The sequence below is a fragment of the Drosophila obscura genome, unplaced genomic scaffold, assembly GCF_018151105.1.
Source record: "Drosophila obscura isolate BZ-5 IFL unplaced genomic scaffold, ASM1815110v1 contig_150, whole genome shotgun sequence".
In the NCBI taxonomy this organism is placed as follows: Eukaryota; Metazoa; Arthropoda; class Insecta; order Diptera; family Drosophilidae; genus Drosophila; species Drosophila obscura.
Genome location: NW_024542736.1, coordinates 3,466,602 through 3,489,878, shown reverse-complemented (window position 1 = coordinate 3,489,878; position 23,277 = coordinate 3,466,602). Strand labels below are relative to the sequence as shown.

General features: G+C 53.1%; 2 protein-coding genes across 2 annotated transcripts; both read left to right on the top strand.

The window, feature by feature from the left end:
* On the top strand, nucleotides 1–1,302 carry LOC111070141. Its single transcript, XM_022360485.2, has 2 exons — nucleotides 1–125; nucleotides 224–1,302. Exons 1-2 carry the CDS (start codon nucleotides 117–119, stop codon nucleotides 1,220–1,222), a joined length of 1,008 nt encoding a protein of 335 aa, XP_022216177.1. The 5' UTR covers nucleotides 1–116; the 3' UTR covers nucleotides 1,223–1,302.
* A 179-nt stretch (nucleotides 1,303–1,481) lies between these two features.
* Nucleotides 1,482–21,719, top strand: LOC111070096 (dynein beta chain, ciliary). The gene is made up of 19 exons (XM_022360417.2): nucleotides 1,482–1,523; nucleotides 1,613–1,711; nucleotides 3,799–3,972; nucleotides 4,036–4,295; nucleotides 4,387–4,726; nucleotides 4,793–5,058; nucleotides 5,126–5,693; nucleotides 5,755–5,867; nucleotides 6,366–6,657; nucleotides 6,719–6,872; nucleotides 6,936–7,763; nucleotides 7,824–11,083; nucleotides 12,008–13,680; nucleotides 13,762–13,981; nucleotides 14,122–16,160; nucleotides 16,233–16,538; nucleotides 16,601–19,363; nucleotides 19,432–19,626; nucleotides 21,509–21,719. The coding sequence occupies exons 1-19, from the start codon at nucleotides 1,488–1,490 to the stop codon at nucleotides 21,606–21,608; spliced, it is 13,686 nt and encodes a 4,561-aa protein (XP_022216109.1). The 5' UTR covers nucleotides 1,482–1,487; the 3' UTR covers nucleotides 21,609–21,719.
* Nucleotides 21,720–23,277: the final 1,558 nt, after the last annotated feature.

Genomic DNA, 23,277 nt, shown 5'->3' with positions numbered 1-23,277 from the left:
AGTAGGCAGAAAGCAGTCAAGCAACAGCCGACACGGGACTCATTTAGAACAAAACAAAAACAAACCAAAACAAAACAAAAAAAACAGTTATATAATTTCGAAATCAAGCAAAAACCATGAGCCAGGTGTGCTATGACAATTAGAACAGACTTCTCCGTTGGCTTGACCTTCACGCACTAACATTATTCCATTTTATTTCATTTGATTTCCGATAACGAAACAGAAACAGTCGAAGCCTCTGAAGGTTAGCAAAATTTCGGTATTACGGAAAATGATAGGTTTGGATAAAAAGAAGCCAGCAAAAGACTACGTTGTGCCCAACAATTCGGTTCAGAACATGCAGAAGCCGGGCTTCTACGATCCCACAATAAACGCCACGGACACCCAGCTGAGCGGCGCCATGTCCCACAAGTGCCCCTACTGCGAGAACCTGGCCAAGAACTTTCTCTACCTGGAGAGCCTCATCCGCAACAACACGGAGTCCACACACAAGTGCAGCGTGTGCAATGCCTCGCTCAAGTATCTGGAGCACGTCAATCGCAATGTGCGGCAGGTGTTCGGCAACTTTGAGTCGGTTGCGAAGGCGGATCGCGCCCTGAACGCCACGCCCCCAATGCTGCCCAAGTACTCGGTGACGCCCATAGCACAGCGGGCCACTGGCGGTGCCGTGCTCGCAGCGCCGAAGACGCTCAAGAGATCAAAGTCGAAGAGTAAGCCCGTTAAGGGGCAGAAATCGTCCAAGTCGTTGAAGTCCCTCAAGTCGATGAAGTCGCTGAAGACAATCAAGTCTGGGAAGCTGAACAAGGCGCTCAAATCAGCCAAGTCCGGCAGGAACCTGGGCAAGAGCAAGCACCAGCTGAAGACTGGCCCCGGGATCGCCACTGGACGCGGCAAGATGGTGCTCAAGCGGAAGTACCGAAAGACTGCGATCAAGCCGCCCGGCGGCAAGATGTCGAGCGGCGTCAGTCAGTATCGCGGTCTGGCCGCCGGTCGCTCCAAGATGGCTGCCAGCCGCTCCAAGATGGCTGCCAGTCGCTCCAAGCTGGTCGCCAGTCGCTCCAAGATGGCTGCCAGTCGCTCCAAGATGGCTGCCAGTCACTCCAAGCTGGGCGCCGCCAAGCAAAGGAAGCAGTCCAAGAAGCGATCGGACGCGGTGCCCACCAGCATCAACTGGAAGCTGCTGAAGAAGAATCTGCCCAAGCGTATCCCCCTGATCCATTAGGCACGCGTTAGCCCACACAATGCTGGTCTTCTTCAACAAAATTTGCAGTCAATAAATTAAATAAGCTACCAACTATAAAATCCATGTTAAGTTTCATTTTTTTGGGTTTTTGTGGGTCGGGCAAATATCCACTGGGAAAATAAGTCACAACGTCAGAGACTGCACAGATAATTCAGTCATAGACTAAGTCAACTTATTGTTGATTTAAGTCACAAGTAATTTTATTTTGTGAACTACAGAACATCGGCCCAGCAACTGCTACAAAATGGCTGACGATGATAAGGATAAGAAAAAGGAAGTGGTGGGTACTTGACTCTGATACGGCTCTGCAATGGTGTTGCCTCGCCTCGATCCTTCATGCCTCATGCCTCATGCTGTCCCGTCACACAGATCGACAATCGGCCCGAGTTCTTTTGGAACTATGTGTCGAAGACCATGCGCCTCAAGCTGGAGAAATGGACCAAGCTGATATCCACCAACGAGTACAAGGTAAGCGCCACACAATGACTAATTGTTGCTGTCTGTGTCCAGTCGCTGAGCACGAATAGAATTTATGTATGCGGCGGGCAAAAAGGTCTCGTGCAGCAGCAGATCCTTGCTACGAATTTTCGGGGCCTTTTCAACGCCTGCGGTTCACTTGACGCCACGGACCCTGTGGCATATTTACTTTGATTTTGGCGCATTTACAGTTTGCATAATTTGCCTTGGAGTTGTCCCTTTTGGCATTCATAATTTGAAAAATTATGCACCAGGTGACGGCTGTGTTAGCCTTGGGGGCACCCTTTGTTTGGTGGTCCCTTTCGCCTTTTTTCGCCTTTTTCGCCTTTGAATTGCTCGGCAATGTTGGCTCTTTTGTTGGCGTTGGCGCTCTTTTAATTGTTGCAAATATTATTTTTATTTCGAGTGTTGACAAGCACGCAATTAGCGTCCCACCCACTGACCCACCCCCGTTTGACCCCGTTTGTTTAAAGATTGTTACTGCGTGCCACCTGCAAACGGTCAAATGGGCCCCGAAAAAACCTAACTTCAATTTTTATTTAACGACCAGCACAGGCCCAGGCCCTGCCCGGACAGGCAGCCTGGCAGTGTGCACAACAAGCGTCCAAATATTTTCACAATTTAAATGCTAGTGCACCAGTGCCAGGCTGCCTGGCTGGATAGTGGAGACCGATGGGTGGTGCAGGCAGCGGAAAGCGGCTAAGCAGATTGCCAGCCTAACTGACTTTGGGGCCACGGCCGGCAGTTTGACAATTTTTCGCCATGCGCGCTCAAATATGCCGCATACGCAGCTGAGCCTCAGCCCCGAAACTCGCTTCGACCCTTCATTTGTTTATGTGCCACCTCCATGGAGAACCCTACGTCAGCCCAACATCCTATATCGTATAAAGCCCCCCCCCCAGCCATTGTCCGGCCAAAAAAAGGCGGCGGGGGTGCTCCGTCTCTGTGTGTGTGTTTGTGTGTGGGTGCACGCTTCGTTGGCCATTTGGATAAAACTTATTAGACACAAGTGTATTTAGGCCCATATGCGTGTGCCCCACCCCCTCGTCTGCACATTCCCTCACTTTATGTAGGTTTATGTAACTAACTGCGGGCCAGTCTCCGGGCGGACACACAACGAGAAAAGAAAGCAATTTTATTTTGTTCATTTCGCATATAATTTTTTGAAAGTATTTGCCGAGCCAGCATTTGTTGATTTGTATATATTTAATATGTATATATTTACTGTCTGTTGCCTCGCTTTTCGTCTTTGATATCCACTGAATATTTTGAAGTATCTTGTCTTTTTTTTGTCGAGTGCAGGCCTCCTACCTACACACACAATATATCAATCGGATGGCCCCCAGCATGGCTGCTCTCTATGGGCATGTGCATTTGAACAGAAATAATATTTTGCTGCCACTGTCGAATGGTGGCCTGAGTTTGGAACCGGCTCTGGGCTCTCGTCTCCAGCGGCGACAGTGGAGCCAGTATTGGGGGTGCAGGCGGATAGGTGGCAGCCGGCAACTGCCGGCAACTGTGTGACGTTGCCGCACAATTCCTTTGTAATTAGATAACGTAACAGAGGCAACAACATGGCGACCGCAGCACTTCCGCTGCCGCTGCACGTAGCTGGTAAGGATTCAGTTGGATTGCGGATGGAATGGCCAGGAGGCGTTTACGGGATGCGCCTAGCTAGGCACTTTTGCCACACCCCACCACCCCATACCCCAATGACCGCCTCCACACCGATGTGCAATGCACATTTTCCCCTTTTCCCTTTTTCCCTGCGTGCACATTTTCGTTTTCGTTTTACGTAAAATGTTGAGAGCCTTTTCTGATTATTTTGCAAAATCGCAACATTTACCGCTGTGCCGCTGTCTGTCTGTCCCCCTGTACTGCTCCCTCCTCCACCAGGCTCTCGTTGTCCGTTGGCAGTATAATTAGCCACAGTCGCAGCCTCCAATGCGACCCACCCACGACACAGGGAGAGTGGGTGCCACGCCTGCACACAATCCCCTTGTCGCGTTGTCCAATTTCCACAACGTGCACACTCGAATGGTTTTTCAAGCGATGCGTTCGCAATTCCTCTTCGACAGGATCTGATAATGGAGTTCCTGAACGATCCGAAGAGGCATCGCCTGATATTTACCATCAATTCGGGCGGACAGCTGTATCCCACCTACAACTTTCCGGTGAAGCCGCGCGCCAAGGTGGCCTACTTCATACGCAATTCCACGCCCCTCACTCTCACCGAAGAGAATATGCTTAGCGTGAGTTTTTGCCCACATTTACTGGAACCCCAACCGAGTCCGGTTTTTCATTGGTTCGCTTAGTCGCTGATGATTGGCGATCTGCTGCCGAATCCATTGGCGAATCTTTCGGTGCTGTGCGATGAGGTTTTCTTTCCGCTGCTGAACAACGCCGTCAATCAGGTGGGCTGGACCAGTGTGATTGCCAACGACATGAAGACGGAGTCGCAGGAGATGCGCAATGGCATTGCCCAGATGAAGGGACTGGTCATCAATCGAACCATTTTCCCACTGCCCATTTGCATGGATGAGGTCATGGAAGCCGCACCGGCCATCGCCGCTGGGTTCGTGACGCAAATTGCTCTTTTGTTTACGATTCAGAGTCAGAGTTGGCTCCTCCCACTCACCCCTCACCACCTTTCGCCATCCTTGCAGGGACATTTCGGTGGTTAATTCCCTGATGAAGCATTCGCTCGAATTCATGGTTGTCAAATGGCTGGATTCGGTGGAGGATCTGGTTAACATCAAGCCCGGCGAAAAGATATACTCGAAGGAACAGTTCCCGGTGCCCGAGGCCATTTTTGCCTTCTGGGAATCCAGGCTGGAGAATCTGGAGAGTCTGGCCGATCAGTTGGGCGACAAGCGCATCAAGACGATTGGCTTTGTCCTCGAGAAGATCCAATCAATCTTTGAGCAGTCCTATCGTCGCATAGTCGAGCTCGTACTCGAGGCACTGGCCGAAGCGAGGGACATAACAAAATGCCTAACGGCACTGGTAAGCGAAAGAGAGAGAGAGAGAGGACACAGAGCAGTCGATGACTTAATACTCTTTTCTGTGCAGAAAAAGAAAATGGACAAATTTGAGGCGAATGATATGGATGACAACAGACCCGAAATCCGTCCACTGATGCTGACAGTGGGCCTGGTGTGGGGACACTCGCGATACTTTCACACGCTCGACAATATGACGCTGTTCTTTAAGGCCTTCCACAACTCACTGATTGAGTGCGCCATACGCACCATAGAGCCCGACTCATTGTTCCAGGGCGACATAGACGAGGCCTTCAAGAAGATCTCCACGACCATTGAGCATTTGGAGTACTACAAGTGGGTGCCATTTACATTACATCAAACGAATTTCCCATACTTTCCCATACTCGCCCTGAAACTGCAGAACCATCTACAAGGAGTGCCGCAACTCGCTGAAAAAGTTCAAAATTGGCACCACCTTCAATTCGCAGGACTGGACCTGGCATCCGGAGAAGATCTTTGCACGTTTGGATGCGTTCATCGAGCGTCTGCAGGAACTGAAGGAGATGTTCAACACGGGCCGCGACTTCATCAAGCTGGAGAAGATTGTGATGGGCGGCCTCAAGGGGCGACAAATTACAGCGGCACTGGAGAAAATTCTGGAAGATTTCAACAACAACTACCGCGAGTGGACAAACATTCAGTACAATCCGCTGGATCCCGATGCAGAGAACTCGCAGTTCGAGCAGGATCGCCTGAAATTTAAGGACAAAACGGACACCATGGAGCGCATGATATCGTTTCAGTTTGAGAAGGCCCTCGAGGACACACATGACCTGCTGCTGGGCGGCATGTTGCTGATGCGGCCCATCATCAAGGCGCATTTGGATCCCTTCATGCACGTCATAGTGGATGACTTCGAGGAGGAGATCATGAATGTGAAAGAGGACTTTAATGAGTTCAAGAGCATCTACCTGACAAAGGGTGTGGATGTAAGTAAATGTAGCAGTTGGGTTTATTTTTTATTAACTAAAGTTTGCCTTTTTTTTCCAGGAACTACCCACGGATGAGTGCTTCCCCAAGGTGTCCGGTGCTGTGGCGTGGCTGAAGAAGCTCAGATATCGTATAACAGCCATGAGCAAAGAGCACGAGATGTACGATTATCCGTAAGTATTTTAGTCGGCAGTAATACATGATTATATTCTCAGTGTATTTCGGTCAGTGTATTTCGGTCAGTGTATTTCGGTCAGTGTATTTCGGTCTGTTTGTTACTCAGCAACTCATTCCCCATGTGATTGTTCTCAGTGTATTTTCACTGTCGCTTTCACTACTTCTTGTGCGTCTCAGTTGATTTGGTTGATTTACAGTTGTTCTAGTCGTCTGTCTAGTCTACTGCGTTACTTGTGTGTGAGAGAGAGAGAGAGAGGGTGTGCACTGAGAGCCTCGCTCAGAGAGTAACATAAGAGCGAGATAGTCGAACGCGCTGCTCAGTGTGAGCGCAAAGATAGAGAGAGATAGATAACTAGGAATTGCGTCGTAGGCAATTGCCTCTGAGAGCGATGGCTTGGCAATGCTGAGAGCGCAGCACCGTAATGCAGCGTAGAAACTCGTGCAAAATATAAACATGTCCCGACATGCATATTTTACTCCACCTTTTTGTGCAGACTTTTCGACAATGAACGCGGTGCCAATGTGTTGGATATCTACCGTTTAATGTTGAACGAAATTGATGACTTTATCAAGCAAATATTGGACAAGTGGATGGCGGAATGCTGGCAGGGCATTCAGGAGGACATGGCACTGACGCTGCTGCTCAAGGACGAGCAGGGACTGATCAGTGTTAATTTTACCGAGCGACTGAAGATAGCCCTGAAGGACATCAAAGTGCTGCGATTGCTCGGCTGTGAGATGACCCCCAACCTAATGAAATTCTTCAGCCGCGAAGAGGAGCTCTGGGTGGGATAAACTAATTTAATATTTAGATAGGTTATTTAATACACCGTTATAACATTTGCAGCAAGCTCGCATCAAGCTGATGCGCATTGCCGAGTGGTACAACGACACCAATGAGCGTGCCCATCCCACGGAGAAGGGCCTCATCGCCGCTGAAATGGCGCTAATTGAGCAGCAAATTGCACCCATGATTGATTCCATCACGTGGAATGAATTCAGTAAGTTCACAAGTTAATCCAATGCCAACAGTAGATGCCACCAGCATTCTCCTTTTGCGTTAGGTCAAAGATTCATCGTGATGATCTTCAAGATGGTCAAGTACTTGCACGATCGTCTGGTTGCCGCTCAGGAGAATCTGCAGGCCATAAAGGACAGCATACGCAGCTGGGGCAAGGTGCCGCTGTTCCAGCGCAAAGACCTGAATCCACACCAGCTGCTGCACACAGATCCGCGGGATCCCATCCTGGACGAGCGCGCAATGCTGGCGGCCATTACCCAGCGACTGATCGACCTGCTCATGTACGTCAATCTGAAGCTGTTCTTTGACATTCCGAGGCGCTACAGCCTGCCGCCGGGTGAGCACGGCGAGGAGGAGGACGAGGGCGATGGCATTTGGCCGCCGCTTGTCAGCCTGTCCGTGATGACCACGGTGCGGGTGAAGAAGAAGCACGACGGCGACGAGGAGGAGGATGAGGAGGAGATCGAGGAGGAGCAGTCGGAGAGCGAGGAGGAGGTCATCACACCGTTCCATCGCTACGAACTGCTCAAGGGCGTCAGCGAGGAGGAGCGTGAACTGTTCCGCGCCTACGAGGTGTACGTGGACACGATCATTGCGGAGAGTCTGCTGGATGCGGTCATCACCAGCACCACATACCTGCGCATGGAGGTGGAGAATCGCTATGAGCACAACTCGCCCATCTTTGAGATATTCATGGAGCTGCAGGAGCCCAATGTTGTCTACTTCCTCAATCTCGATCTCAACTCCAAGACGGGCTTCTCGGTCTTTGTGGACACGCTGCTCAGCAACATGACCGATCAGATGAGTCTCCTGTATCGCGTGGCCCAGGATCCGCCCGAAATCACCGGCGAAGAACCAACGAACTTTATGGGTAAGTCCCCCCCCTCCAGAGTGGGAAAACATTTCACACTTGAACTTGAATCCCCCACAGATGAACTGGAGGCCAAGCCGGATCTGGAGCGGCTGACCAACGATGTGACGAACAAAGTGAAGCTGGCCCTGCAGGCCATCCGTGTCCATGGCAAAGGGTACATGGAGTACTCCTACCTGTGGATATGGAACAGGCAGAACTATCTCATGGAGGTGAAAAAGTACGGCCGCAATCTCACGCTGAACGAACGCGACGCGGAGGCGGAGCTGGAGGGCAGCTCCGGTGTCGCACCCTTGGGCACCGAGTACCCACCGCTCTCGGTGTACAAGGATCAGCTGGACAAGTTCATAGAGCTGCAGGGACAGGTGCGCACCTGGGACACCTACGAGGACTTTTTCGTGTTCCTGCGCCTCAATATGGGCGGCTTCAAGACGGCGGTGCTCAATCAGGTGGGCCAGTGGATCAGCCTCTTCAAAATGGATCTGATCAATCGCGTGAAGGACTCGCTCAAGGAGCTGCAGGACTTTGTGGACGAGGCCAATATTGTGCTAAAGGTGGAGCTGCAAAAGGACGACTTCGAGGGCCTCATCAAGATCCTTTCCGTGCTGAATCAAATCAATGAGAAGCAGTTCATCTACGACTCGATGTTTGAGCCCCTCAAGGAGATCATCGATCTGCTGAAGCTGTACAATTACGAGTTCAAGGACACGGAACTGGCGCAGATCAACGAGCTGCCCGATGCCTGGCTGAAGGTGAAGCGTCTGGCGGCGACCACAAAGCAGCTGATCGCCCCCATCCAGAGCTACCAGGTGGATCTGATCGAGAAGCGGATCATGCTGTGCGACAATATGGCCAACACATATCGCAGGAAGTTCGTGCAGAAGAAGTTCTTCAATGTGCCGTGTCCGAATTGCTACGATCTGATCGATGAGTCCGATCTGGAGATTGTCGCCCTGGAGGAGCGGCAAAAGAGTCTCGCGGAATCGGCGGTGCTGTTCGAGCTGCAGGGGCCCGATGCCGCCAAGATCGAGCTGTGCCGCAACGATCTGAAGCTGGTGAAGATCATGTGGGACTTTGCCATCACCATACAGTCGACGATCAACGACTGGCAGAAGACGCCCTGGAAGAAGATCGACATAGAGACCATGGACCAGGAGTGCAAGAAGTTTGGCCGCGAGCTGCGTGGCCTGGACAAGACGATGCGCACCTGGGAGCCGTTCATCTTCATGGAGGCGTCGCTCAAGAATCTGATGACCTCACTGAGGGCCGTCACCGAGCTGCAGAATCCGGCGATACGCGATCGCCATTGGATCGAGCTGATGCAAACGACGCAGGTGAAGTTCAGCATGGACGATTCGACAACGCTCAAGAATCTCATCGATCTGAATCTGCACGAGTACGAGGAGGATGTGAAGAACATTGTGGACAAGTCGGTCAAGGAGATGGCCATGGAGAAGCAGCTGAAGGACATTGCCGCTGCGTGGGCCACCATGGAGTTTGGCAACGAGATACACGAGCGCACGGGCCTGAAGCTGCTGAAGGCATCCGAGGAGATGATCGAGACGCTGGAGGACCATCAGGGGCAGCTGCAGAACATGGCCTCGTCCAAGTACATTGCCTTCTTTGAGACCGAGGTGCGCTCCTGGCAGCAGAAGCTCTCCAATGCGGACCAGATCATTGGCTCGTGGTTCGAGGTGCAGCGCAAGTGGCAGTACCTGGAGAGCATATTCATTGGCTCCGAGGACATACGCTCACAGCTGCCGGAGGACTCCAAGCGCTTCGACTACATAGACAAGGAGTTCAAGGCGCTGCTGGCCCAAATGAATTCCGATCGCAATGTCGTCCGATCCACCAATCGTTCCGGCAGCAAACTGTACGAACATCTGGAGGGTCTGCTCAAGATGCTGCTGCTCTGTGAGAAGGCATTGAACGACTATCTGGAGACGAAGCGTCTGGCCTATCCGCGCTTCTATTTCGTCTCCTCCGCCGATCTGCTGGACATTCTATCGAATGGCAACAATCCGGCCGCTGTGTCGCGCCATCTCACCAAGCTGTACGATTCGCTGGGCAAGCTGAATCTCATCTCTGGCTCCAAGAACGCCGCTGGCATGGTGGCCAAGGAGCTGGAGGAGTACGTGCCCTTCCTGGACAACTGCGACTGCAGCGGCAAGGTCGAGGTCTGGCTGAATCGGGTCACCGACAAAATGCGCGACACGCTGCGCGATCAGCTGAAGCGTTCCCTCACCACCTACGACCACAAGCCGCGTCACGTGTGGATCTTCGAGTGGCCCGCCCAGCCGGCCCTCGTCGGCACACAAATCATGTGGACGGCCGAGACGAACGATGCCTTTGCCAAGGTGCAGCAGCGCTACGAGAATGCCCTCAAGGACTACAACAAGAAGCAGGTGAATCAGCTCAATAATCTGATTATGCTGCTGCTGGGCGACCTGACGGCCGCGGAGCGCCAAAAGGTCATGACGGTGTGCACCATCGATGTGCACAGTCGCGATGTGGTGTCCACCATCATTACCAAGAAGGTGGAGGTGCAGACGGCCTTCCAGTGGCAGAGCCAGCTGCGCCATCGATGGGACAACAAGATCGACGACTGTTTCGCCAACATTTGCGATGCACAGTTCCGCTACGACTACGAGTATCTGGGCAATACGCCGCGTCTGGTGATCACACCGCTCACGGATCGCTGCTACATCACGCTGACGCAGTCGCTGCATCTGGTGATGGGTGGGGCGCCCGCGGGGCCGGCTGGAACGGGCAAAACGGAAACCACCAAGGATCTGGGCCGAGCACTGGGCATGATGGTGTACGTGTTCAATTGCTCCGAACAGATGGACTACAAGTCGATTGGCAACATCCACAAGGGCCTGGCCCAGACCGGCGCCTGGGGCTGCTTCGACGAGTTCAATCGCATCTCCGTGGAGGTGCTCTCGGTGGTGGCGGTGCAGGTCAAGTGCATACAGGACGCCATCAAGGGCAAGAAGCAGACATTCAGCTTCCTCGGCGAGCACATATCGCTGCGCAACACCGTGGGCGTGTTCATAACCATGAATCCCGGCTATGCGGGCCGCGCGGAGCTGCCCGAGAACCTGAAGGCCCTGTATCGACCCTGTGCGATGGTGGTGCCCGATTTTGCACTGATTAGTGAAATTATGCTGGTGGCGGAGGGCTTCCAGGAGGCACGTCTGCTGGCACGCAAATTTATCACCCTCTATACGCTGTGCAAGGAGCTGCTCTCGAAGCAGGACCATTACGATTGGGGTCTGCGTGCCATCAAGTCGGTGCTGGTCGTTGCCGGTGCCCTGCGGGTGAGTTTCCACTTCTAACCCCAAATCCCAGACACACTCTCCCACTCGATTGTGGGAGCCCATAATTAGCTGCGCCAGTAAAGTGGGTGGCCTGACCTACAATAAGATTTAGTGGGCTCTCATGCAACTAAACTTAATATTTCACGTACATTTAACCTACTGCGGGGTTTAAATGTCGTAATTTTCCCATTGGCAGCAGTCTCGCTCCTCTCGCTACTTCTGTGCACTGCACGAATGTTTTACTGTCCCCCCCCCCAAAAGTTTGTCTCAATTACGTGCGTGCCAGACTGCCAGCCAGCCAGGACTCTGCTCATCCGCAGTGTTGGCCAAGAGCCGAATATTAAGACTGTAGCGCATTTCTCAGGCAAGCGACCCACAAACCTCCTCCTGCGACCGACCCGTTTGTCATTGGCAACTTTTTAATTAAAAGTTTCATCCGAGTAATGGGATATTTGCACTGCGAAATGCTACAAGGACCACCACGGATACCTACCAGATACCTCCCAGATACTTGTGTGCAATATTTGTGGGTGTCGCTGTCAGTATCGCCCATCGCCCATCGCCCATCGCCCATCGGCCATCGTCGCCTTAGCTGGCTGCTTTTCCTTTTGGCTGCTTTCCTTCATTTGCTACAAGTATCTAATTGCCAAAAGGATTTGCAAAACTTCGGCCTTATATAACGGACTGGAGCTGACCTCTCCCCGTGCCACTGCCCCCGCCCCAGCCCTTGTTGCTGCAAAACTTTTTGGCCAGCAATTGCCAAAACTATGCCCAAAACACACACACACCCATACACAGAGTACACGGGCTGCGCTACGTGAGTCCTGGCTAATGAGCTGCAAGAGTCACGCGCACAATTAGTGGAGCTGAAAGATTTTAATTAAAGGTCACATCGATTTGCGTTCCCCCACACCCCACCATTAGCGCGACGATCGCCAGCGGCCGGAGGATCAGGTGCTAATGCGAGCCCTGCGCGATTTTAATATACCCAAAATTGTCACCGACGATGTGCCCGTATTTATGGGCCTGATTGGCGATCTGTTTCCGGCCCTGGATGTGCCGCGCAAGCGTAATATGGAATTCGAGGCGGTCATCAAGCGATCGGCCATCGATCTGAAGCTGCAGCCGGAGGATGGCTTCATCCTGAAGATTGTGCAGCTGGAGGAGCTGTTTGCCGTGCGCCATTCCGTGTTCATTATCGGCTTTGCCGGCACCGGGAAATCGGAGGTGTGGAAAACGCTGAACAAGACGTACCAGAACCAGAAGCGAAAGCCCCACTACAACGACCTCAACCCGAAGGCGGTGACCAATGACGAGCTATTCGGCATCGTCAATCCGGCGACGCGCGAATGGAAGGACGGCCTGTTCTCGATACTGATGCGAGACCAGGCCAATCTGGGGGGCACGGGTCCCAAGTGGATTGTGCTCGATGGCGACATTGATCCCATGTGGATCGAGAGTCTCAACACGGTGATGGATGACAACAAGGTGCTGACGCTGGCCAGCAACGAGCGCATTGCCCTCACCAAGGAGATGCGACTGCTCTTCGAGATTGCATCGCTGCGAACGGCCACGCCGGCCACCGTGTCGCGGGCTGGCATTCTATACATCAATCCGCAGGACTTGGGCTGGACACCGTTCATACAGTCGTGGCTGGGCACACGCACCAACTCCAGCGAGGTGGCCACCCTCAATGTGCTGTTCGACAAGTATGTGCCGCCGCTGCTGGACATCTTCCGCAATCGCCTCAAGTCGATTACACCCATCTCGGACATAGCGCGGCTGCAGATGACCTGCTTCCTGCTGGACAGCATGCTGACGCCACAGAATGTGCCCAACGACTGTCCGAAGGACTGGTACGAGATCTACTTTGTGTTCAGCATTGTGTGGGGCTTTGGCTCGTCGCTGTTCCAGGACCAGATCATCGACTGGCGCAACGAGTTCAGCAAGTGGTTCCTCAACGAGTACAAGGCCGTCAAGTTCCCATCCTCTGGTAATATATTCTCGTTCTATATCGACAATGAGTCGAAGAAGTTCCTGCCGTGGACCAATCTGGTGCCAGAGTTCGAGCTGGACATGGATCTGCCGCTGCAGTCGAATTTGGTGAACACCAACGAGACGACACGTCTGCGCTTCTTCATGGACACCCTGATCGAGGCGGATCACCCCCTGATGCTGATCGGACCGCCTGGCTCCGGCAAGACCATACTGATGAACGCCAAGCTGAATGCCCTGCCCACCGAGAAGTATGCGGTCACGAATGTCCCATTCAACTTCTACACCACCTCGGAGATGCTGCAGCGCATCCTGGAGAAGCCGCTGGAGAAGAAGGCCGGCCGCAACTACGGCCCCATTGGCAACAAGCGCATGATTTACTTTGTGGACGACATGAACATGCCCGAGGTGGACAAGTACTTTACCGTACAGCCGCACACGCTGATCCGGCAGTTCATGGACTACCATCATTGGTACGATCGCCAGAAGATGACGCTGCGGGACATACACAAATGCAATTTTGTGGCCTGCATGAATCCCTCCGCGGGCTCCTTTACCATCGATCCACGACTGCAGCGGCACTTCTGCTCCTTTGCCGTCAAGTGAGTAGCGAGAAAGCATTTTTATTTGTTTATTATTTATATTTATATTAAATTTATATTTTTCCCGCTGCTTCTGCACAGTCCACCCAGCCCGGACGCCCTGTTTCACATTCTTAATTCGATACTCTCGCAGCACTTGAACAATCCGGCCCAGAAGTTCGACAAGACAGTCGTCAAGCTGTGCGAGGGCATGGTCACAACGGCCATTACGCTGCATCAGAAGGTGGCAGCCACATTCCTGCCCACCGCCATTAAATTCCACTATAATTTCAATCTGCGCGATATAGCGAATATCTTTACGGTGAGTCAAGAGAATATACCAGAGAATAGTCTGCAACGAGAATATAGAATATAAAGAGCACACAAACTCATTCAAATTCAGTTTCAGTTTCGTTTTTGCACCCATTAAAATTAATATAAATATTCTGTTCTGCCCTGCAGGGTGTTCTGTATGCCAATAACGAGACCTGCCCGAATGCCAGCCACATGATACGCCTCTGGGTGCACGAGTGCTATCGCGTGTATGGCGACAAGCTGGTCGACTACACGGACATTGGCAACTTCAAGAAGATCGTCGCCGATGCCGTGCGCAAGGGCATCGAGGGACTGAACGATGAGGTGGTCTATGCGCTGCCCCACATCTACTGTCACTTTGCCAAGGGGCTGACGGACATCAAGTACATGCCCATACCGGACTGGGAGCGGCTGAAGGCGCTGCTGGAGGAGGCGCAGGATCGCTACAACGACTATGTGGGCGCCATGAATCTGGTGCTCTTCGACGATGCCATGTCGCATGTGTGTCGCATCAGTCGCATTGTGGAGTCCTCCAGGGGCTATGCGCTGCTCATTGGCGTTGGCGGTTCGGGCAAACAGTCGCTCACTCGTCTGGCGGCATTCATCTCATCGCTGGACGTCTTCCAGGTGCAACTGACCAAGGACTACAGTGTCAACGACCTCAAGGTGAACATAGCCGGTCTCTACTCGAAGGCTGGGGTCAAGAGCACCGCCTGCTGCTTCCTGATGACTGACTCGGAGGTGGCGCGCGAACAGTTCCTGGTGCTGGTCAACGATCTGCTGGCATCCGGCGACATTCACGAGCTCTTCCCCGACGACGAGGTGGAGAACATTGTGAATGCGGTGCGCAACGAGGTCAAGCAGCTCGGAATCGTGGACAGCAAGGAGAACTGCTGGAAGTACTTCATCGAGAAGGTGCGCAGTCTGCTGAAGGTGGTGCTCTGCTTCTCGCCGGTGGGTGCCACGCTGCGGGTGCGCTCGCGCAAGTTTCCAGCTCTGGTGAACTGCACGACCATCGACTGGTTCCACGAGTGGCCGCAGCAGGCCCTCGAGTCGGTGTCCATGCGCTTCCTATCCGAGATATCGGTGCTGCCCAAGGAACTCGCCTTCCCCGTCTCCAAGTTCATGGCCTACGTGCACAAGACGGTCAACGACATATCGCAGGTGTATCTGGCGAATGCCAAGCGCTACAACTACACGACACCCAAGTCATTCCTGGAGCTGATTGCCCTCTACTCGAAGCTGCTGCACGAGAAGGTTAAGGCCAATCTGGATCGACGCAATCGTCTGGAGAACGGACTCATCAAGCTGGCCAGCTGCACCAAGGAGGTGGATGCCCTGCAGGATGTGCTCAAGGTGCAGGAGGTGGAGCTGAAGGTGAAGAACCAGGACGCCGACAATCTGATTGTAATTGTCGGCACAGAGAACGAGAAGGTGTCCAAGGAGCGAGCGTTCGCCACCAAGGAGGAGAAGAATGTGCGCCAAATTGAAGAGGATGTCACCGCCAAGGCGAAGCTCTGCGAGGAGGATTTCCTGAAGGCGCAACCGGCCCTGCTGGCCGCCCAGGAGGCCCTCAACACCCTCAACAAAAACAATCTGACGGAATTGAAGTCCTTTGGCTCGCCGCCCGAGGCTGTGGTCAGCGTCTGCGGCGCCGTCCTGGTGCTGTTCGCCAGCAAGGGCAAGATACCCAAGGATCGCAGCTGGAAGGCGTGCCGTGTCATCATGGGCAACGTGGACAAGTTCCTCGACAATCTCATCAACTACGACAAGAAGCACATCCATCCGGATGTCATCAAGGCCCTGCAGCCGTACATCAACGATCCCGATTTCAGTCCCGAAAAGATCATCTCAAAGTCGTCGGCGGCCGCCGGCCTCTGTTCGTGGGTGATCAACATCAATCGCTTTTACGACGTCTACCTGATAGTGGAGCCCAAGGAGCGGGCCCTGCTCGAGTCCGAGAAGGAACTGCAGGATGCGCGCGACAAGCTGACGGCGTTGAACAAGCGACTCACCGAACTGGAAGAGGAGCTGAATGTCCTGCAAATGGAGTACGACGAGGCCCTGGCCCAGAAGCAAAAGTGCCAGGATGAGGCCGACAAAACGGCCTTCACCATCGACATTGCCAATCGCCTGATTGGCGGCCTGGCCAACGAGAAGGTTCGCTGGACGGAGTCCGTCAAAAGGTAACTCAAAAAAAATATAAATTAATCCCAAATTAATCGGATTTAATGATGCTTCCTTTACCTTTCGCACAGCCTGACATCTGGCATCAGACAACTGCCCGGGGATATACTGATCATTGCGTGCTTCATTTCGTATGTGGGCTGCTTCACCCGCGCCTACCGCACCGAGCTGCAGGAGAAGATGTGGGCGCCAGCCTTCAAGAACAGCGAGCCACCCATACCCTCGACGGACGGCGTCGATCCCTTTGACATGATCTGCGACGATGCCCAAATAGCCGAATGGAACAATCAGGGACTGCCCAGCGATCGCATGTCAGCGGAAAATGCCGCCATTCTGGTGCAGTCCGAGCGCTATCCGCTCATGATCGATCCGCAGCTGTAAGTAATCGCAGCATTCATTTCTGTAGCTAACAAAACTGTCATCCAACTCTGATCCTCAGTCAGGGCATCAAATGGGTGAAGAACAAGTACGGCGCGGGTCTCGTGGTGCTGCGACTCTCGCAGCGCAGCTACCTCGATCAGGTGGAGAAGGCGGTGAGCAATGGCAGTGTGCTGCTGATAGAGAACATTGGCGAGAATGTGGATCCGGTGCTGAATCCGCTGCTGGGCCGGCAGCTCATCAAGAAGGGCACCATACTGAAGATCGGCGATCGTGAGATTGACTTCAATCCGAAATTCCGTTTGATACTGCACACAAAGCTGGCCAATCCGCACTACAAGCCCGAGATGCAGGCCCAGACGACACTGATCAATTTCACGGTGACGCGCGACGGCCTCGAGGATCAGCTGCTGGCGGAGGTCGTCAAGGTGGAGCGACCCGATCTGGAGTCGATGCGCACACGCCTCACCCAACAACAGAATCACTTTAAGATCACACTGAAATTCCTCGAGGATGACCTACTGGCGCGCCTCTCGTCCGCCGGCGACAATGTGCTGGAGGATGTGACCTTGGTCGTGAATCTGGAGAAGACCAAAAAGACGGCGGACGAGATCGAGATCAAGGTGGCCGAAGCCAAGATCACCGGTGTGCAGATCGATTCGGCGCGTGAGGCATATCGCCCGGCAGCGGAGCGCGCCTCCATCATTTACTTTATACTGAACGATCTGTTCAAGATCAATCCCATCTACCAGTTCTCGCTGAAGGCCTTCACCGTCGTCTTCAACAATGCCATGCTGAAGGCGACGCCCGCCGAGAAGCTCAAGGATCGAGTGGAGAGCCTCATTGACTCGATCACCTACTGCACCTACGTGTACACGTCGCGGGGCCTGTTCGAGCAGGACAAGCTCATATTCCTCACCCAAATGTGCATACAAATTCTGGTCACTGCCGGCGAGGTGGAGCCCATCGAGCTGGACTTTCTGCTGCGATTCCCCTACATGCCCAATCAAACATCCAACTATCCCTGGATGACGAATCTCGGCTGGGGCGGCATACGTGCGCTGAGCAATCTGCCAGCGTTCAAGGGCCTGGAGAAGGATATTGAGGGCTCGCACAAGCGCTGGAAGAAGTTTGTCGACTCGGAGAGTCCCGAGAACGAAAAGTTTCCGGGCGAATGGAAGGGCAAATCGGCCATCCAGCGATTGTGTATTATGCGCTGCATTCGACCCGATCGCATGTCCTATGCGATGCAAACGTTCATCGACGAGAAGCTCGGCTCCAAGTACATCGACGCGAGATCCGTGGAGTTTGCCAAGACCTTCGAGGAGTCCAGTCCCGAGACGCACATGTTCTTTGTCCTCTCGCCCGGTGTCGATCCACTGAAGGATGTGGAGAAGCTGGGCAAAACGCTGGGCTTCAGTTTCGATCATGAGAATTTCCACAGCGTTTCGCTGGGCCAGGGCCAGGAGATTGTGGCCGAGAATGCCATTGAGACGGCCTCGCAGCTGGGCCACTGGGTCATCCTGCAGAACATTCATTTGGTGGCCCGCTGGCTGCCCAGCCTGGAGAAGAAAATGGAATCGTCGCTGAACAATGCCAACGAGAACTATCGCCTGTTCCTGAGCGCCGAGCCCGCTGGCGATCCACTGATGCACATTCTGCCGCAGGGCATCCTGGAGTCGGCCATTAAGATCACAAATGAGCCGCCCACGGGCATGATGGCCAACATTCACAAGGCGCTGGACAACTTCAGCGACGAGACGCTGGAGATGTGCTCCAAGGAGACGGAGTTCAAGGCGGTTCTCTTCTCGCTGTGCTACTTCCATGCGGTCGTCGCGGAGCGGCGCAAGTTCGGACCGCAGGGCTGGAACCGCGGCTATCCCTTCAATGTGGGCGACCTGACCATCTCCGTTTATGTGCTGTACAATTATCTGGAGGCCAACACGCGTGTGCCGTGGGAGGATCTGCGCTACCTGTTCGGCGAGATCATGTACGGCGGCCACATCACCGACGACTGGGACAGACGGCTGTGCCGCACCTATCTGGAGGAGTTCATGCAGCCGGAGCTGATCGACGGCGAGCTGGAGTACTGTCCGGGCTTCCCGGCGCCGGGCATCCTCAAGTATGCCGGCTACCATCAGTACATCGATGACAATCTGCCCTGGGAGAGTCCAGCGCTGTACGGGCTGCACTCGAACGCAGAGATTGGATTCCTCACCACCGTCTCGGAGCGGCTGTTCCGCATTGTGTTCGAGCTGCAGCCGCGCATGTCCAGCGGCGGCAGCGGCGGCGGCGAGTCCGTCTCGCAGGAGGACATCACCAAGGGCATCATTGAGGATCTGCTGGACAAGATACCGACACCGTTCAACATCCTGGAGCTGATGGGTCGCGTCGAGGATCGCAATCCGTACATAATTGTCGCCTTCCAGGAGTGCGAACGGATGAACATGCTGATGGCCGAGCTGCGTCGCTCCCTCAACGAGATCGATTTGGGGCTGAAGGGCGAACTGACGATCTCGTCGCTGATGGAGGATCTCATGCTGTGCCTGTACATGGATCAGGTGCCCGAGCAGTGGACCAAGCTGGCCTATCCCAGTCTGCTGGGCCTTCAGTCCTGGTTCTCCGATCTCATGCTGCGTCTGCGCGAGCTGGAGGGTTGGGTGGCCGACTTTCGGCTGCCCTCATCCATTTGGCTGGCGGGCTTCTTTAATCCCCAGTCCCTGCTGACGGCCATTATGCAGCAGACGGCGCGCAAGAACGAGTGGCCACTGGATCGCATGTGTCTCAATTGTGATGTGACCAAGAAATTTAAGGAGGAGTTTACGTAAGCGAAGCGACACGAAGCGACATGAATCGAGGGTATCAATCAATTATCTGTCTGTCTGTCCACAGCTCTGCTCCACGCGAAGGTGCCTATGTGAATGGCCTGTTCATGGAGGGTGCCCGATGGGACATGAAAATGGGCACCATCACCGATGCCTTCAACAAGGAGCTGTTCCCCGCCATGCCCGTCATTTACATCAAGGCCGTCACCCAGGACAAGCAGGAAGTCAAGAATATCTACGAATGTCCAGTCTATAAAATTCGGTATGTACCTCTCTAACCACAAGCCTGCTCCTCGCTCCCCCCCCCCCCCCTCCCATTTCAATCCACACACTGCTGTTCACTGCTCAGTGTCCATCTCTAATCGCCGCCGGATGTCCGCATTGAAATTTGCCTGCCATTGTTTTTGTCCGAACTCTCGTTATATTTGTCGGGGGCGGGGGTAGGGGGGTTGGCCAGGGACCGGGGGATTCTTTTTTGTTTGCAGAGAAAGCTTTGTTGTTGTCAGCATTCGCATTCGCTTTAAATTTCCTCATCCACTCGAACTAACATCCTTCCGCTGACTTGTCGTCATGGTTGCTCATTCATGGCCATTTTCGCAGTGTCTGCGTCCCTTTTCGGGGAAGGGAGGGCAGGGCGCTTCACTCTGCTTCTGCCGTTCAATCGTCAATCGTCAGCAGCATGGGCCGCCTGTCCGTTTGTCAATCAATTGTGAATTGTTTATTGAATGTTGTCGTTGGACTGCACACAATGCCACCAACAGTCCCCCCGCCCCGCCGTCCAGTTCAGTTGTCAGGAGTTGGCTTTGGCTTCGTTTGGTTTTTCCTTTCTGGCCATCATCATTTCTAGTTTTTTTTCTTCTTCTTTTTGTTTCAACTTTTGGCAGCGGGGGGCTGGGGAACGGACCAGCTACTAACATTGTTTACACTGTCAAACGCTCTATTTTCTATTTAGCTTTTTGTGCAGATACATTGGGAGTGTGGGGGCGGGGAGGGTTGTGGGTAGGTTTGTCTGCCTTTCTATTTGTGCGCTGATCGATTTGTTGTGCCAGCCCAGTGCCAGGCCATGGGGTGTATTGGGCCTTTCACTGAGTGATTTGGCTGAGAGTGGAGTTCGAGTACCCTATTCAGGGCGGGTGCATTGAACAGATGATGTTAAAGAAGGATTTAATCTACACCAGAGTACATGCCAAGCTGGGAAGTTCAATGAGGAATTACCCTTCTCTTTCTCTTTTCTTTTGCAAGGGTATCAAAACCCTCGACACGTGTGGCCATCGTTTCTTTTACTTCTTAAATAGATACTGACTGACTGACTGACTGCATGCCCAAATGCTCTCATAAATTTTCTCCAAATGGAAATGTTCTTTGTTCGTAATGAAATAGTGTTGACTTTTCTCACACACACACACACACACACACAGAGAGACAGTCATTGAATCGCGAGTCCTTAACAAATGCACGAGATTGCTTTTAAACGAGAGCGACGCCATGCAGTCTGCTGCCCAGCCTCGCCGGCCTCTCTTCAGTCGCCCATGTGATGATTTGTTCGCACATAATGAAACTCATCAGCAGCTACGAGTAAGAGTGCGAGTGCGAGTATATCCAGGCAGGCTGTCGGGAGTCAGGGCTAAAGGGTTCCATCCATAAAGTACTACAAGTTGTGCGCCCAGCGACCAGCGCCCAGCGATGCAGCCAAGATCGACGCTTGGCATAAATTCAAAAAGTCCCACCAGCAGCAACAGCAGCAGCACGACTGCCACTTTCAGGGGGGCAAAAGCATAGTAAAAGCATTTTACAGTTTCATTTTTCATGGCTCAGTGCCGTTGCCCGATGTCCGCTGTCCGCTGTTCGTTGTCCACTGTCCGCTAGCTGCCTGCTGTCCCCAGTTCGGCTTTTGTGCGATTTACTTAATTTGAAGTGTGCCAGGGCTAGGGCCGTGGCCGTGGCTGGGGGTTGGCGGGGCCGGAGCCGGAGCCATCGAGCAATTCCTTTTAAAATCAATTTGAGGTTTATTTTTCTTGGGCTTTCTTGTGGCTGGGGCCTGGGCCCACCATCGATTCCATTTGGCTTCCTTCGTTTTCTTTTCAATGTTTGACTTGGACTGTCACACTATTTATGCACATCCTTACAACCTTACATCCTTGCAGACTCCGTGGACCCACTTACGTTTGGACATTTAATCTGAAGAGCCGAGAGAAGGCCAGCAAATGGACCCTGGCCGGCGTTTGTCTGCTGCTGCAGACCTAAGAGCAGTCCCAACTAGCAGCAGCAGCAGCAGGCCTATTCCCCCGGCAAAGTAAACTATGTAAAATAATCTGTGTTATTGTTAAATTATATTTCTATATATTAAATTGATGGATCAAATGTGTCTGTGGCTGTGTGTGTGGCAGCATCAGCAGCAGCTTTGTCTGCCTCGGATCACGGGTATGAGTAAGTTTTAAGCTGAGGGCAAACAGCTTGTGCAAATTCATTAACAACAGAGCAAGCCCCAGCCCCAGCCCCAGCCCTGCCCTCATTCCATCGCAGCACAGATTTACCCCGCCACAGAGGGAAACCCGCAACTGTTGCGGCTGCCTGTGCAAAATGAGGGCAATGCATTTGTCCCGAGGGTTACCCAGCGACAGCGAGAGAGCGAGCGAGAGTTGCCCAAACCAAAAGCAGCGGGCTGACAAGCACTTGTTTTTGATGTGACGCTGATATTTAAAAGTGGAGTTCACATCAAAGTTACACAACGAACGACGGGACGGTCCGTCGTCATACTCATCATCAGCAACAGCAGCAGGAGCAGCAGCAGCAGCTGGCCACCACACAACTGGGGTTTACGTGGGTTCGTATATTTTGTTGGGTGCCCAAACTAGCAGCAGTATAAAGGTTTTTGCATGAGCGCCGGATGGCAGGACAAGCTTCCAAATTGTGTCAAACTCTTTGGCGGAGAGAGCGCAGCTGCTCAAGGCTTGCGGCAGGGCATCTTTTGGGTCGGTTCAAGTGCCATCTGGGGCAAGTGTGTTCCTGCCTGCCTGCCTGTTTTCATGTGCAGTACTTGCAGTAATTGCGCAGCATTTTAACTGTGATGCACTCAGAGCCTGCTGCTGCCACTGGCTTTGTTGCTTTGTTGCTGCTCCTCTTACTTGACACATGTCTGTCAGTCACTCAAAGCGCTTGAGAGAGAGGCAGCTGGGATTCCGGATTTGGATCGGCAACTGAGATTGAGCTGGGTTGAGCTGGGTGTAGATGTACGGAGTAGATGCCATAAATTTAAGTTAATGCACACAAGAGAGTGGATGGGGCACTTAAACTGTCAGCCATGAGGCCCAACTTTCGATTAAGCATACGCCATGATGTACGCTGGCAGGCCAACTACTATCGGGGCGGGGCTCATCATTTACATGGGAACTTAGCAGTAGGAGTAGGGGAGCCATTACCCAGTACTGCCCTCCCCTCTCACGTTCCGTCCGGTCGAATGCTGATGTTGACTTATGAGCACAAAACTTGCCAGCAGCAAAAAACGGAAATTACATTTCGCTCACTTCGTGTGCAATTAAAGTCGAGCGTGGGGTGTGGAGAGGGGGTGGTGGGGTGGCTCAGAAAACTTTTCCCTGCTGCAACTGGGATTTTGCCTGCTGCATTTGCATTTGAAAACGCCGCCGCGGCACACACTTTAAAGTGTTTCTGTTAATTCGAATTTGAAGTTTGATCGATATGTGGGGCGTGGATGGCTGGTTGCGGCTATCGCCCAATGGCCGCCACCTGGCCCGCCAACAACCCACCCGCCCAGCGGATTCCAACTCGGCATTAGAGGTCACACGGAGCGGCTCTGGAGCACCCCAGTCATTTAGACGCCACACGCCGCGGCGAGCTGTTTGATTTTCTGCATCCGCACGTCCGGGCATTTCCAAACTCCGACAAACCAACCAAC